Consider the following 17,610-nt stretch of genomic DNA (forward strand, 5'->3'; position numbering starts at 1 on the left):
GTTGGTTAGTTGATGGGTTTATTTCAATTAAGTGTATTTTTAACTTTTGGCAGAGGCACCCTACACTATTAGATATTAACATCAATCTCAGTACACAAACAATCAACTTCTTCAGCTACTTTAAATATCACAAAGCAATATCCAGATAAACTGCACATGGGTTCCATTACTAGTGTGGCTCCCTGGACTGTCTGGAAGAATTTCAGGGGTCTTTAAAGGGCATCCGGAGTATTATTACTGTTTCTAAGGTGATCCCACTTAGTAGGCTTTATTCTCTGTTCACTAAAGAAGCTTCACATTAGTTATTATAATGATTATTGAATACTAAACATACACATAGCACCGTAATCTTGGATGTCTTCACAGTCCCTTCCCCAAAGAATTTTTATAGTCTAAATTGTACAAACATAGAACATGAAAGTAACAAAGGAAGACTGTCGGGAAAGGAGCAATAAAAGTTAAAACAAATACAAATGTCAGTTTATACAACAAGAGTTCTGCTGTTTTAAAAGGTTTCAGAGTAGCAGCCGTGTTAGTCTGTATTCGCAAAAAGAAAAGGAGTACTAGTGGCATCTTAGAGACTAACCAATTTATTTGAGCATAAGCTTTCATGAGCTACAGCTCACTTGTAGCTCATGAAAGCTTATGCTCAAATAAATTGGTTAGTCTCTAAGGTGCCACTAGTACTCCTTTGCTGTTTTAAAAGACAGACTGAGGCAAGGCAAGCTTTAGATTGTAAACTCTTTGGGGCCTGGATCATCTTTTTGTTCTATGTTTGTACAGTGCCTAGCACATCGTGGTCTTGATCCAGAACGGGGCTCCTAGGTACTACCACAATGCAAATAATAATAATAATAATAATAAATAATATAATTAATTAATGAGTAGACAACACCAAGGTGGAAATCATTGGTGGAAAGCATGGTGAATGGGTTTTGAGGCAGGATTTGGAGGAGGAGATCAAAGATGCTTGTGTCCTTCTTTCTCAATGAATATCATGGGTCTGATTGTGCAGTAGCTCCATGTATGAAACTGTCTTTCAAATCAATGGGACTTCCACATGAGAAGGGACTATGAAATCAGGTTCTGTATGTAAAGCTGAATTTTATATTTTATAAATCAATCTCCATCCTAGAAAACATTTACTCTTCCAGAACACAGATCCTGCCATTTGAACAAAGAAAACTGCAAGAGAAGCATCTGCAGGGATGACTCCAAGACCCATCGGTGCAAGTGTTCAGATGGATTTGTTTTAAGTAGAAGTAGGCAATACTGTGAAGGTAATATATGGATTCAAAACATGGGATGGATGGGGCAGCTGGATAAGTTTTCTCCCACACTTTTACCTTTTCTCAAATCTTGAATTATGTTTCTTTTGAAGGTTCTGTTTATTCCAGTTTACTATCTTTGGAATTGTAAAATTCCAGTTTACTATCTTTTTTTTCCCTTATCATATTTCATTTTCTTGTGTCCGGGTTCTGATTGAGTCTAGAAGCAGAAGTACCAAAATACCACAAGAAAGTCTATTCTTGTGAAATGTTGCAGTCTCAGTTTGGATTAGTCAAATGATGTTCAGATAAGCGTGCATAATTTTGTATGCTTATAAGAATTCAAATGAATCGAACTCCAAGGGTAAAATGGTCAAAACGTGCCTAAGTGATGTAGGCACCTCAGTCACATTTTCAAAAGTTACTCAAGATCCTAAACCTGTTACTTTTCAAAATTTTACCTCACTTGTTTTAATCCAAATTAAACAGTCCAGTATTTTTCTTTGAACTTTTTTCTTTAATTTGTAAAACTTGTTTTAGGATAAAATTTATAAAAGCACACTAATCACTCAGGAGTCAAATTTATAAAGGTATTTAGGCCCTTAAAGATGTAAATAGGTGCCTAGTAGGATTTTCAAAAGTGTCTAAGCAGGTTAGGTGCCTAAATCCTATTGAAATAAAATTGAATCACTTTAGAAAGTGGAACTTAGGATCCTAAATCATTAAGGTGCTTTGAAAATTTTGCCCTGAGTCGCTGAGACACCTAAAGACCGTTAAAAGAATTGGCCCTTAGGCACTTAAAATTTGTACCCTTCATAATTATAAATCAGTACAGTAACTAGCTTGTTTGACTGAACTCTACAAGCTTGTTTTTCATAGTTTAAGACCAGCATATTTGACAAAATGAAATATCCTATCTTCAGTAGAACAACTAAATAAGAATTTCTTCTTGAACTTTGCAAAAAGAAAAGGAGTACTTGTGGCACCTTAGAGACTAACAAATTTATTTGAGCATAAGCTTTCGTGAGCTACAGCTCACTTCATCGGATGCATTCCGATGAAATGAGCTGTAGCGCACGAAAGCTTATGCTCAAATAAATTGGTTAGTCTCTAAGGTGCCACAAGTACTCCTTTTCTTTTTGCGAATACAGACTAACACGGCTGCTACTCTGAAACGTGTTCTTGAACTTTGTGTTACTTTGCTTTATTAATCCATGACCTTGCATGTATTGAATATATAATGACCCTACTCTATCATACAATTGTTTCTCTTGTCAGATGTCAATGAATGTGCTTTTTGGAACCACGGCTGCACTCTGGGATGTGTAAATATCCCTGGCTCGTATTACTGTACATGCCCACGAGGTTTTATTCTGCTGCCTGATAGAAAAACATGTCATGGTAAGTAGCTGCAATACACAAACATTTAAGGACTGATCCTGGAATCCTCACTTACACAAACCTAGTGTTTCCAGTGTTGCTACATGTCTCTCTTCCGGCCCTTTAATGTGTAATCACATCAGCTTAGACCCAGTGAACCAAATTTAGAGGTCATGTTTGAGGAAGTATAAACGGTGCTTAATTTGTGCCAGGGCTGAGCCCCACGGCACCTCTACGCTTGGCAGTTCATAGCCCTGGCCCCTCTGAGCTTGCTGTTCCACTTATGAATGTAAAAAGAATTGCTTGAGCCCTGGCACCTCTTTCATTACAAATTAAGCACCAACTATAAATTACATATGGATAATCAAGTGTGAGCCTCATGGAGCCTACAGGAGTTAACTAAGCATCCAAATCCTAGGATGTTTACCTGAACCAGTTCCAAGCTATGAACCTCAACTTTTGGAGTTCTCCCATCCCTCACTGTGTATATAGTTTTGCAATGTTGACAATGGGTTTTTGCAACATTGTGGTGATAAATATCACAATGCAATATATAAGGTAAAGAATGTAGGAGGTAGTGATTTTTTTTTATCTTGCTTGATCTTAAAGAGATCTTTAAGAATAACCTGAGAGAGTATCCATTTTGAGATAATGATAATTAAGGTAATCATATAAAATAATATAAAACTCACCAACATGCACACAGAGATTTCACTTGTGTGGGTAGGTAGGAGTCTTGTGGACTTTGGACTCCTGACTTATTTGGAGAACTTTTCCTGAAGAGTTTTTCAAATGATAGCAACTTTGAGATGATTTTTGGGAAAATGACAAACATTTCTAGCAGTTAGGTTAAATTACAACATGCTCTCACTTCTCATGGCCATGTACAGAAGTGATTATATCCAAGAAATCTCTTTTTGATTGATTTTTGTTTTATTTAGTGAGGTATTATTTTCCATTTACTGAGGTATTCTATAGGTGGTATAACCCTAATATAAGACAACAAGTAACATGTATTTAGAACATAGCATATGTGGGTAGGAAAGATGCCAAATACTCTTAGCCATATAAACATATGTTGTGTGCTTATCCAGATTAAAACAGCTTGCAGATAGTACAATGAACCATAATGTTTGACATAATTTAGATTCCTATGGTTGATTAATAATGGAAATAATATATCCCCAAAGCATGAAAATTGAAATCATACCTCAATTTCATTCCCCAGAGATAGAAAGATTGTCATTTTCTGACGTATATCATTGTGAAGCTGAGCCAATCATTTCTATAGATTCACATCTTACAGTTTCTAGTATTTATGTTATATGAAATACATATAATGTGTACTCTTGGAGTAAGTATCCAATATGCTCTGATATATCAAAATGGGAAGTAGGATAATTTCTTTTTCTTGAAAAAAGAAAAGGAGTACTTGTGGCACCTTAGAGACTAGCAAATTTATTAGAGCATAAACTTTCGTGAGCTACAGCTCACTGTAGCTCACAAAACCTTATGCTCTAATAAATTGGTTAGTCTCTAAGGTGCCACAAGTACTCCTTTTCTTTTTACGGATACAGACTAACACGGCTGCTACTCTGAAACCTTCTTTTTCTTGGAATATCTTCTATAAATTGATGTTCTGATCATAACCTTTGTAGTTCGAAAGGTTAGGAATTCTGCTTTTTTTGTTTTTCTGTGTAATATTATCCTTGTGTTAGACCCTTCATATCTTCTGGCTGTGATGTGAAACGATCTCCTTATGACACACTTTTCTAGATTTGTTTCTCTGCAGGGTTATGAATTTGACAAGCTCATATATTCCCAATCAGTTGGTCTAATGGGATATCGTTTTAAAATTTCCCTTTTTGCTACTCCAGGTCTTTAGAAGCATTTTAGTAACTGATCTGGATCAATCAAGTAATTTCAACAGTGTTTTATTTATGTTTGATTGGTCTAATTTTTTAGTCATAGTTTCATTCATTTAGAGTTGCCCAGCCAAGATGGCATTTGGCCACACACATATTTCTTTTAGTTTTTATTCCTCGCCATGATTCTATTCTGTTCTGCTCTACGTAGGTTCTTTTACCACACTCATACTCACCATAGTATCTGAGGCCCATTGGGTTCCTAATTTCCATTGGAATCATTGAGGATCCGAGCCTAAGTTCCTCTACACCCATTTCTGTGAGGGAGATCAAGCTGCTGAGTGTAAGACTTGGGAATATGAACACCTAAATCCCTACTGTATGTGGGAACTCAAAAGTAATTTTGTGTCCCTAGCTAATTTGGTCAGGAAACAAAGGTGAACCCTCCCCACCCCACACAGTGCACAGAGGTGGGATAAAGCATCAGGCATCATGGAGGTATGATTAACATAATTGTGGGGTAAACAGCGTTTTAATCCCTACTAGGTGATGAGAGGGGTCACGATGAGAGGACACAGTTTTACACAATAACTAGCAAGAGGGAGTTCTCCAGTACACCCACATTTTCTCTGTCTTTGCTGGCTGCTCTTGGCCCAGCAGGAGAAATGCCTACAGAGAGAGGGGTGAGTGTTCCTCTCCCAGGACTGAGCCAGTCAGGACTCCGGGCAGCATTCCTCCTGCTGGTCCCATTAAACTCCCAACCCAGCTGATGTGGGGTGGGGTATGCAGGGTGTGACATGTGCACCATGCTTTGCATCTCTTGTAAAGTGATTTTGCATAAGTTTGCTGACAACAGATTTTAACAGCCTGCCCCTTTAAAGGTCTGGAGGCCTTGAGCCAGCCCTGTTCAATCACCCCTACCTGTGCCATAACTAGCTGCCTTCCAGCCTGAGGAGGAGGGAAAAATAGGGTCAGCAGATAGCCTGATGAACACCTGGGTCTTCTAGGGCTGACAGGGAGGAACTCCAGGGAACAGGTTAGGCTTTCATGGAAGGGGGTTTGCTAGAAGCAGGGAATTCCAGACAGCTGTGAGGGTGATTCTAGGAAAAGCAGCCTGGGAATCTGCTCTCTGATGGAGCAGGGAAGATTTAAAGGTAGCCCAGGAGGGGTGGTGGAATCTTTTGTTTGTCTGGACTTTTGTTATCTCAGAAGGGGTTACATTTGTTCTGTGACTTGGCTGGAGGGCCCAGCCACCTCACCAGTTCTGCCCTGTGAGGGGAAGGCTGAGAAAACCTACATCAGAGGAGTAGACTGAGGCAAAGAGTGCCTGCATCACCATGTTTGACCAGGAGGGGACATGGGGCAGTCATGCCTGTGGTGCCGTCTAGTATGTTCCTTTGTTGAAGCCCTAAAATTCTGTAACCCTCCACTCAAGATTTACACAGATACAATGATCCTTAGGTGTGTCTTGGAAAACTGGTTGGAAACATGGGCTTGGAAAGTCTGTGTGGTTACCAGTATAACTGGGCTCTTTAACTGGCTTTCCCTTCGTGCTTGATTAGGATAAGCATGCATGTGTATTACGTTCCCTCGATGCTACCGGTGCTGTGTTTGTTTTCAGACTGTGGCTGGAAAATGCCTTTTCTTTTACATGCTACACTTACCCATGGGAGAAAGAAGAAAATTTGTTTAAAATAATGGGTCTGTGGGGCACAGTTGTCCTGTGAAAATTCAGTGCTACCTCTGTTTCCCAGGTGTATTTTAAAGGGGTTTCATTTCACCACTGTACATGCCACTGTTATTTTTCGCAAGTTAGCAATTTGGCTGTGTTCTGTATCTTATGAAATCTCACCCTCACAGCATGTTACTATAGGCTGCTAGTCTGGCACTCATCCCCAAACTGTCCTGGGCTTAGTTGTGGCATTTAGGCATAGGGGATGAGACACTGCTCTCTCCCAGGAGTAGCATGCTCCAAAAGGCATAAGCCCATTTTGGTGCCCGGTGGGATGGGGGAGGCTGCACTATGGTTCTGTAGGATGGTACAGTCTGCTTCTCTTGGTGCATCTGGCCCGCTTGGGAGCTTTTGCTCTGTTTCTCTGCACCTCCATTTGGAGGAAGTGTGCACCCAGAGGCACACAGAGGGAGGAGAAGTTGCTGTGCTCTACTGAGCTCAGGGACTGTGGTTGTGACAGGCCCTTGCATGGAATGCAAAGGCTTAGAGAGGAGGCCCTATTGCAATCTATCCCTCTCTTGGGGTGATTTATTTGTGGTACTATTTTACATGCAACTACTTGGGACTGGAAACGTTTTCAACGCTGCTCATCACTCTGTCAATCCCAGGCGCCTATCAGCTTAGTATTTAAGTGCTGAACAGTGATATAAGGTAAGACGAAGATAATCTGCTTCTGAGACAGGCAACGGACCAAGCATGGATTAATTTAACCCCTAGATTATTGCTATAACTTCTATAATACAAAATGACTCCCACCCCATATAGTGCGCACATAATCACAACACCAGCACATTCTCTCAACTAAGCAGCGAGATGGAATAGTGGAAGCCCACACAGTAGCCTGAAACTTTAATGATTCCCTGCTTATTATATAAGTCTCTTCATTCTAAAGCCATAAATTCCTATTAGGGTATTAATGTAAGGTCAGTTTCTAGACCTCTTTCAAGGTACTTAAGAGGTCAGAAAAATGCATTGCAGAGCACAGTTGCCTTGGATAAGGAATATTTACAGCAGCTATGTACCATTCAAGCCAGCAGGCACAGAAGCATCTGTGGGAAACCTGCTTTTGTTCCAGTTTCAGTCCCTCCCAACAGATGTTGCCATGCGGTACTAAGACAGTGTAAAGAAACAAATGTTGGCTGGAAGGAGGACATCTAGAGCTGTTCTTGTCTAATTACTTGAAAGGAAAAGAGAATTAATGAAGGAAACCTAAAGATGTACAGTAGCTGGCGCTGTCAGCAGTTGTGATCGAAAGTCCTGTCAGTTCTGTGTTTTCTGGAAAGCCTATTTTCTCCCACAGGAAGTAATTTACCTTAATGATATTCAAGAAAAAAGGAATAGTTCTTTGTATTTATTTATAAATATATGCATATTATGAACTTCTTCCTGAATTTACCAAAAGAATTGAAAGACTCATAACAAGTCTTCTGCCCACACTAGGCAGTATAACAGTTACTGAGACTGATGACAATTTACAATCCCTTGCCAAGAGGAATAGTTACATGGTATCTCACCTTTCCTGTGTGCCTGGAAGATCAATAGTTAAGACTCTGGTGGACTGAGAGAATGTGTTCCAGAGTCAGAACACTGCATTTCCAATCCCTAATGGTTAAATACAGGCTATGTCTGGAGGAATTATCACAGTGGTTGTAGCAGTATTTAAAGAGACAGACAGCACCTTAAGTAACCAGGACCACACCATATTAATTGGATATTAGTGGGATTAGCTGCTAATCTGGTGAGTTTTATTCATATGCGCATGGTTGAATAAATCAACAATATACTGCAAGGAAGAAATTTTCCTTCATGGCATATTGGCAAGGAACTTAATTTTTTTTATTTCCCCCCCACTCTTCTTTGGATCAGTGATCAAATGTTGGGCACAGGTGATTGTATCCCATGTGATCAGTTTCTTATGATGGCTGAATGGGGGAAGGGCATGCATGGGTAGCTCTAGGTTTTTCCCACCACGTACTTCTCCCTTTAGTTACTATTATTATTTATTGTTTGCATTACTGTAGCACTTAGGATATACCTACACTGCAGCTGAGAGAGCGCCTCCCAGCAGGGGTAGACAGACTTGTGCTAGCTTCGCTCGAGCTGCTGAGCTAAAAATAGCAGCAAGGACATTGTGACAATGACAGAGACTCAGGACAGTGGGTGACTAGCCTTGCATCCATGTCTACGATCCATGGCCCAGCTGCCTTTATCCTTTTATATCAAGAATCTCCAGTTGACTCCAGGGAAATGGAAGCGCAGCCCCCCTTGGTGTAGTGCAGCAGCTCGGTGAGTCAGCGTTTAACCCTTCTGTTGTCGTCTGAACACTCAGGGGCAAGTACACCATCCGACAGCCTTCTGTATTTGCAACAGAGACTGAGCAGAAGAGGTCTGTTGCATGACTACTTCATGATCACAAGAACATAGTCGGATGTTGGTAAATCTTTGGTGTGAGGCCAGCAAAACTGTGGACTTGAGTAAAAGTACCAGGAATAACCACACATGCCAGCAAATAGCAAAGAAGCTGGCAGTGTTGCAAATTTAATGGAGTGGTGACCAGCGAAGGGAGCAGATGAAGTGGTTTAGGATGGAGCTGACAGGAAAACCAGGAACAAGAACCACACCTTAGGCGACTCGCTGACATCATGTCCATTTTATGAAGCGTTTGATCAGGTGCTGGACAGTGTGCCAAGCAGAGACCCAACTGTGGTACGTGATGGTCAGCCAGGACAATGCTCTGCTGGCCCCAGAATCCAGCATGGGGACCGTTGGGATGGGAGCCAGCAGCAGGTGCTGAGTGCGGACAGTGAAGTGACTCTCTTGCTGAAACTGGTCCCAGAGGAGGCTTTGGAGCAGGAGCAGGAGCAGCAGCACATCTAGGGGCCATACTCTGAGGAGCTGTTTGATGCCACCCCTGGGGAGCAGCCTGCTGTGAAGCCTGCAGCAGACACAGAAGGAACAGAAACTGCCCTGAGTGTGGTAAGTTTCCGGCTCCATTTTAATGTTTGTTGATACTGTAATGGGAGGGATTTCCATTCGATGAACCAATGCAAAAGTTATTAGAAGCCCCAGCACATGTATCTGCTAATGGCCGATTGTCTGCCACCAGCGGCTTGGCTCCCTCTTCCTCCATCGCGTGGCGTTCAAAATGGTGACCAGAAAATGCAAAACAGTAAAAACACCTTGAAAGTGAATATTTATTTGAGACGGCATAGATTTTTGCTAGGGCATTCCTGTTCCTTAAAAATAATAATCGTACATCGCCATGTCTGTAAGTATGCCGTTCTGTAACCACTGAACGACGTAACAAGCCACCTGGAAACAGTGATTCTAGTCCATTTTCAGCCAAAGGCAGTCCATGCAACATAGGTGACAAAATCCATAGGTGCCAAATTTGACTGGACATTGAAATTTTGTGCAGAAACGTGGCAGGAGGCAGAGGGGTAAGGAAGATGGCTGTGCAGTTCTGGGTGTTTCCATGCAGCCATAACAGGCTAAGCCTTTGGAAGCTAATGCAGCATCCTGTTGATTTCCCTCATGAATTCTGACCCAATCCCAGGCGCTGATAGTTGCAAACTTTTCCTGAAGCAGGAACTCCAGATTCTCCAGAAGAGAATATTTTCCAGGGCCACCTCAGTAGCTGACCAGCCCACTTCACTCATAGATATGTTGTTCAGTCACTATATGTGCGAATATTTCAGTTGCACACACTGCAGGTTTCCCACCAGCAGTTCGGGATAACATCTCCCTTTACGAATCAGCCACAAGAACTGTTATGTCCTCCAAAATGTTGGAAGGCCTGAAATGATAGAAGAAGCTTTTGCAGCGTGGCCACTGAGCGGCACCCACCCGCACCCAACCCAAATAGTTCTGCAACGTTTAAGAAAGTGAAAAACAATTTTGCATTTTTAACTTACCATGGTCTACGCACTTACTTCACTGTGATTAACCAGGCTGTGTCCAGAGGCCTTCTGTGATCTGAAGTATCCCTCTCACAAAATATTGAAGTTTAGTTTGGAAAGTAACATTTTATGTCTTTGAAATTCCAGAAGGATTTATTCTGTGCTCCTGCATTGAGCTATTTGAGACAATAACCTTGTGTCTTGTCCTGTTCCAGCTCCCTCAACATCTACTGGCTGCAGTACCTCTGCAGCTCACCCACACCGCAACAGACGTCTGAGCCAGTGTATCTTCATGAGCCGTTCCAAGAGGAAGTGTTTCCATGCTGAACTTCTGATTGGAATTCTGGACAGGGCCAACAAGCAGGTCCAGTATCAGACAGAGGAACTTTTGGCTAGAGGAAAGGCATGGTGAGAGGAAAGGCTCAGGCTAGCTGCACAGCTTGAGGACAGGGTTTCGGTGCAGTTCCTGGAACAGGAATGGTGGCTAAGGGAGAAAGAACGGTTTGAGCGGTTAATACCGCTAAAAGCAACAAGAGTACTGGTTTCTGCTTGCATGACCCACACCACAGCGTGAGTCCCCTGTGTGGTACCAAGAGATGCAGTCCAGAAAAAGCTTGAAAAACTCCATGGCTGGGTGACCCAGGCAATTGGGCTCCATGAGTGGCTGAGCAGGGCAGGGGGTGCCTCCACCTCTCCCCCGGTGCCAGGTGCATGGCAAATAGGGAAAGAAGGGAAAGGAGAATGGGGGCCCAAGGGACATGTAGTGGTAGGGGGTTTCTGTCTTGTATATGGTTTCACTGTTTGCCCTTGTCCATGCACTTCTTGATTTTGCTAAGGTTCTGTTGGTAGTGGTGAGATAATGGCAGCTGGCCTGCCTGGCAATGGGTGAATGTTGTACTTTTCGAATGCATATTTATAAATAAATCTCTTTATTTTGTCAAGAAAGTTTATTGCTGTCACTACATCACTTCATACACTTTGTATTTAAAATAATAAAGGTTCACCTCTGGCTTCACAAAGATTGTGAAGAGCACAGCAAGCCATAGTAATGCTCACAGCATTGATGACACTGGAATCCAAGAGTATGTAGAGATCTCCAACCTGATTTCACAATACCAAATGCATTCTGCAACTGCTCAGAGTGTAATCAATGCATCTTTTGCCAGGGCCTCTGGAGTCAGGTACAGTTTCATAAGCCAAGACAAAAGAGGGCATGCAGGGTCCCCTAGAATAACAGTGGGGACAGTTATTCTGTTTATGACAATGTCATTTGGTGGGAATAGTGTACCAGCCTGTCCATGAATGCAGACTCCCAATGGGCAGAAAACCATGGCATTATGAACTTTCCCAGTGCAGCCCCCTGTTGACATTCATAAATTCACCTCTGTGTCCACAAGGGCCCGCATAACAATGTAGTAGTACCCTTTGTGGTTTGTGTACTCCTTGAGGAGTGCAAACTATGGGCATATGAGTCGCATTAATGGCCCCAGTGCAGTTTGAAAACCCCATTCTCTCAAAGCCAGCAATTACTTCAGGAATATCTTTTATGCCTGCCATCTTGGGATAAACCAGATGCCTGATTGCCGCAGAAACCTTTGCCACAACTTTACCCACCACTGACTTTCCAACACCAAACTGGTTGGCAACGGATGTATAGCATTCTGGCGTAGCCAGCTTCCAGTTATAGCAACCTGCTTTTGGACGGGCATTGGCTACCCTCGTGTGTCTTTACACTGGAGGATCAGGGCAAGCTGCTCGCAGAGCTCTAGAAATGTAGCTTTCTTCATCCAAAAGTTCTGGATGCACTGCTGGTCATCCCAGGTCTGCATGATGATGTGGTCCTGCCTAATGAAAGCCAGCCTACGTAGGGGGCTTCAGCAGCTATGCCAAGTGTCATGAGCAGCATCAGCCAGTTTGAGTCTGCCATGTCTGTGTCTTCTTCCTCCTGCTCCATCATTAGCTCTGTCAGGTGCCTTTGGTGGGTCAGAAAGTGCTGCCAAAATGTCCACCTGAAACTCACAGAAGCTCTGCCTAAAGTGCAAGTAAGAGACGTTCTTCAAATGGCACCTCTTCCGTGTTGCTGGCTCTACTAGCTGGAGCGGACAGACTAAAAAGGCGGCTCGGCAGGATGTGTGGGTTGGCTGTTCAAACTTCCTGTAATGTACAGGGTGGGCAGTCTTGTTTTCTCACAGTACACCATGGTCAAAGGGCGAGAGCAGCCACATTTCAGGAGGGCACTAGGGAGTCTGGGATATGGTTGGTTTGACTCAGTTCTGCATGCTGCAGTGTGGATGCCAGAGCCCCAGGTTTGAACCCAAGTTAGAAAATTCTTAATGTAGGGTTGACAATCAGTGTAGATGCTCAAGCCCTGGTTTCTGTAACCCAGGGTCCACTACTTGAGTCCTGCTAAGCCTGAGCTTATATTGCAGTGTAGACCTACCCTTAGGGAACTTCTACACTGGAATAAAAGACCTGTGGCACTGCCGTGGCTGGCCTGGGTCAGCTGACTTGGGTTTGCAGGACTCAGGCTGTGTAGATGTCTGGGCTGGGGCTGCAGCCCGGGTTCTGGGACCCTCCCTCCTTGCCCAAATGTCTACATAGCAATTTTACAGCCCCGCAGCCTGAGCCAGCTAACCCAAGCCAGCCATGGGTGTTTAACTGCTGTGTAGACATACCCTTAGGGGCCCTAGCTGAGATCAGGGCTCCGTTGAGATAGGCACTGTGTGTACAGAAGTAAGAGAGGGTCCCTGTCAGGAAAACCTTATGATCTAAGGTCCTGATTCATAAAGGTACTTAAGCACATGCCTAACTCGAAGAACATAAGTAGTTCCCATTGACTTCAGTGCTTAAGTGCCTTTCTGAATTATGGTCTAATGACAAAACAAAGAGTGTTGTCCCCGTATAAAGCACTTTACAGATGGAAAACTGAGGCACTGAGTAGATTAACTACTCATGGTCACACAGGGAATACAGGGCAGAGCTGGGAATTGCACCCACATCTCCTAATTTCCAGTTCAGTGCCTTACCCACAAGACCATCCTTCTCTTCAGATGAGCCTTCCTCACAGTTTCAGAGCCCCTGCCCCTGTTCAGTTATTGGGTCAGTTTCTCATGCAACAGGTGAGTGTGTCTTTAATTGCTGCTACTTTGCTGACACCACAGTAAAATTTTGGAAAGTTTAAAATTACAGGGTACATATTAACAGCTTCAGAGCACAGCAACTATTTCAACTTTCTCCTCCATTATACTTAATACAGATTTTGAAAAGCAAATAGAAATCTTATCCTGGCTGTGTCCACACATGAATCTTTGTTGTGCCTGTTTAAAAATGCTGATTAACCTTTGTCAAGTTAGTATGTGTTCTGAACCCTTTTCCTTTTCAAATTACTATAGAGCTCATTTCCTGTGAAAATAATCATACTGAATGCAGCCATGGTTGTCTTGAAACATCTAGAGGGCCTGTTTGCTTCTGTCCTGAGGGATCAGTGCTCAGAGTAGATGGCAAAACATGCTCAGGTAGGATTATTAACATTTTTCTTTCTTTAATGGGTGCTAAAGTCTGTGTTTATTGCTGGTGCTGAGCACCAAAGCTGGGTGATGGTGTTTCACACTAGCTTTGTGCAGCTGTGGATGACTGTGCAAGGCAGCTGAAAAACTGTGTAGGGCTACTTTGCCGGCCCTGTGAAGTTTTGGTGTCACAGGAATTCCCCCAGGGCCATTGGGGGCCCCTTTACAGCTTCTCCATATTTTGGAGTGTTATAGGAGCCATGATCTAAGAAGGGTCAAGGGGGTGGGGATAGTTTTAGGCAGTGTGGCTCAGTTGAGTCAGTTTATGTAGCCAATGGGTATGTCTGCACTGCAGCTGGGTGTGTGCCTTTGGACCAGAGGTGGGCAAACTATAGCCTGCGGGCCACATCTGGCCCGTGGGTCCCTCCTGCCCGGCCCTTGAGCTCCCAGCCAGGGAGGCTCGCCCCCTGCCCCCCACTGCAGTCCCCCTCCCCCGCAGTTATGCCGCCGCGCGGGCAGTGCTCTGGGCGGTGGGGCTGTGCGCCCCTGCAGGGCAGCGCAGCAGGCTCTGGCTGGGTGGCGCAGCTGCCAGACATACTGCTCTGAGTGGCATGGTAAGAGGGCCAGGGCTGGGGGGTCCCAGGGGGCAGTCAGGGGACAGGGAGCAGGGGGCGGTTGGATAGGTGTGGGAATCCCGAGGGGCCTGTCAGGGGGGCAGTTGGATGGGTCGCGGTTCTGGGGGGGGCAGTCAGGGGACAGGGAACGGGGGGTTTGATAGGCGTGGGAGTCCCAGGGGGCCTATCAAGGGGCGGGGGAGTGGATAGGGGTCGGGGCAGTCAGGGGCAGAGGGGGTTGGATAGGGGCAGGGGGTCCAGGGAGGGGGCCATCATGGGATAAGGAGCAGGGGGGTTAGATGGGTCAGGGGTTCTGAGGGGGGCAGTCAGGGGGCGCGAAGTGGGAGGGGGTGGATAGGGGGTGGGACCAGGCTGTTTGGGGAGGCACAAGCCTTTCCTACCCGACCCTCCACACAGTTTTGCAACCCCAATGTAGCCCTCGGGCCAAAAAGTTTGCCCACCCCTGCTTTAGACATTTGTGGCACAGGTAGTGGCTTGGTCTAGCTGCTCAAGTACAAGACCAACCAACCCCCCTCGGTCCGTCCTCAGGTGACTGGCATGTGCTGCAACATCCACCCAGGTATTTTTATCACGCTAGCTCGTGTGGAGGAATGGTCTCTTTTGGTGCGGGTAGGGCTGTGCAGTGATTTATTTTTTTTTAAATCTAGTAAATCATTTGCACTCTTCATTCTCCCAACAAGGTGGCTTAAGCTTAGAAAATGAAACAACGAAACATGATGTTCTGGCCTGTCAAGTTAGAAGATCAATGGGTTTCATTGCTTAATTACCCTAACCCATTTCACCTTCTGGTGAGAGAATGGCTTTAATTTGCTGTACCATGGGACGAAGCACAGATATTCAGTGTCTGATGGAAGTCGTTACTTTCTGTAGATTTGACTAGAGTTCTGTTGAGTAAAATAAGCTGACTTAAATAATCAACACCTGCAAACTCTGTTCATATGTCCTACTGCCCCTGTTGTAAATCTTCAAGAGGAGATGTAACAGAAGGAGCTGATCATGTTCACGCATGTTGGTAAACCTTGGCCTTTAACAATCATGCTGAAAATCTTTGGCAACAATAAAATCTATCTCATAGTTGAAATCACAATTGTATGGGTTGTTCTGTTGCTGATACTTGTGATTTTATAGTGTTTTATATTATAACTACAGTTTAATTCTTAAAAAATGCTCTGTTTAAGGTTGTACATCTCTGGATAATGGTGGATGTAGCCAGATTTGTACCTCTTTAAGTCCATCTTCCTGGGAGTGTGGTTGTTTTCCTGGATATAAGCTGCAGGGGGATAAAAGACACTGCACTGCCATAGGTCAGTATTGAAGTGTTCCTGGATATTCCTGGCCATATAACAAGAAAGTTATAACAACTTTTAAAGGGGATTGGGTATTTTGGATCACTCTTTAACATTTTTTAATTCATTGGAATGAATTTGAGGAATATTGGTAGTTTGGGAAAATAAAACATGGTGAAATATATCACGACGTACATAACTACATAGTTCAGTCTCCCTTGCAACAGATTGTTTCTTTTAGTCAACTTCAGTCGTTTGAGGGGCCCCATCCTGCATTGTGTAGCATGGGGGAGGGGATTGTTGTGTCCCAGAAGTAAATGGGGAGCCGTGTGTGCAGCAGTCTGCTGATGTGCTACACAATGCAGGATCGGGGTCTAGGTTTTTATATGTGAGGGCTGGGCAAGGCATGGCCAGCTGAGGGCCCTCTATTGCATAAGTTATTTTCACCACTGATCCAAAAAAGCCCAAGTTTGTTGACATGTACGTCCCAGTGCAAGGCCCATCTATTTGGGGTGAGGATAGTGGTGGTGGGCAGATAGTAGATTGGTTTTTGGAGTGAATCTTTACTTTTAGATTTTTGTCAGTGTTAGATGTTATGTTATGTATTATACATATGCCCAGAGAGGTTGCATTTTATAAATTTAAAAATGAATAAGTTGCATTGTCAAACACCAGGCATATGACAGTGTGCACATCTGCACTGTGCAGTTTTACTCCGTGCATGTCAATACCAATCTGCAGTCTTTGCTATTACAGTGCAAAGCTCCTTATGGTCCCTCACTGTCAAGTGAACTGGATTGTATGGTGGTGTTGTGATGGACACTTTATACGAGGAAGGATTTTCTTGCGGCTGAGTTGCTGGACTGGCACTGAAGAGATGTGGGTTCAATTTCTGCCTCTGCCACAGACTGTGTGCCCTTGGGCAGATGACAGGGCTCTGATCTTGCAAACACTTAACATATGTTTACTTTTACTCTCCTGTGAAGTGGAAAGCATGTACATGCTTGCAGGATCAGGACCTAAAGCTCGGTGCTTCAGTTTCCCCACCCTTCCTTTCATCCTTTGTCATGCACTATTTCTATTTAGATTATAAATTCTTTGGAGCAGAAAGTCTCTCTTACAACGTACAGTGCCTCACACAGCGGTGCCCTAATCTCTCTTGTAGCCTCTGGGCAACACTGGAATGCAAATGACGACAGCAGCAATAATTAATGTATGTTGGGGGGATTAACTGAGACTGTCACACTAACTTCATTGGTGAAGTAAGTGAGATTTAAGTCAAGGACCCAAGGGTGAAAGCTAGTTCAATAAACTAAAGCACTACCAAGCTCCCTTCCTTTGCATTGTAAAATGCTAATTTAGGGTATGTCGATGCTGCAATCGGAGGTCCGATTGCAGCTCAGGTAGGCGTACCCGTGCTAGCTTTAATTTAGTTAGCGTGGCTAAAAAGAGCAATGAAGATGCAATGGCACAGACACCAGTGTGTGCTAGCAAAGCAAATATGTACCCAGGGTTCTGGGCAGACTTGTACAATCTGCTCTGAAATCCATGTGCTAGCTAGGTTAAAGCTAGCACGAGTATGCCTAATTTTGGTTGCTGTGTTGACGTGCCCTGAGCGGTTCCCACAGCATGGGCTGTGGGGGAAGGAGGGAGTGTGGCTTTCAGTCTATGTTCTGTATTTTAACACTTCCCTTTTTGTTTCTTTGTTAAATAAAAGACATCCTGATTCAGCTTGTGTATACCTGGGCCCAGTCTTTCAGCCTTTCCTGAGACAAAACTTCTATTGACTTTTATAGGACTTTGCCTGAGGAAAGGACTGAGTAATAACTAAGTAAGGACTTCATGATTTGCCCTGTGCATGTCCAGCATATCTATGCAGTCACCTGTGCAGAAGAGTTAAGTGCCAGTTTAAAATTTAGCAATAAAAGGAAAAGAGGCAATTGCTTTCAGTGATAGACAATTAACTTTTTCCTTCTTCATTGATGAGATCTTGTTGATGTTGAACTTTGATTAAGATGATGGAAACAAAAGAGCGAGGA

General features: G+C 43.7%; 1 protein-coding gene across 2 annotated transcripts in view; it reads left to right on the top strand.

Moving 5' to 3' along the window:
- EGF (epidermal growth factor) overlaps positions 1-17,610 on the top strand; it is an 88,113-nt gene that overhangs the window by 30,892 nt on the left and 39,611 nt on the right. For both annotated transcript variants that reach the window (XM_037897047.2, XM_007054419.3), the window contains exons 7-10: positions 1,155-1,280; positions 2,547-2,669; positions 13,537-13,659; positions 15,464-15,589. In XM_037897047.2, coding sequence (XP_037752975.1) covers positions 1,155-1,280; positions 2,547-2,669; positions 13,537-13,659; positions 15,464-15,589 — 498 coding nt within the window. The remainder of the gene's footprint in view (positions 1-1,154; positions 1,281-2,546; positions 2,670-13,536; positions 13,660-15,463; positions 15,590-17,610) is intronic.

This window comes from Chelonia mydas, chromosome 4 (assembly GCF_015237465.2).
Source record: "Chelonia mydas isolate rCheMyd1 chromosome 4, rCheMyd1.pri.v2, whole genome shotgun sequence".
In the NCBI taxonomy this organism is placed as follows: Eukaryota; Metazoa; Chordata; order Testudines; family Cheloniidae; genus Chelonia; species Chelonia mydas.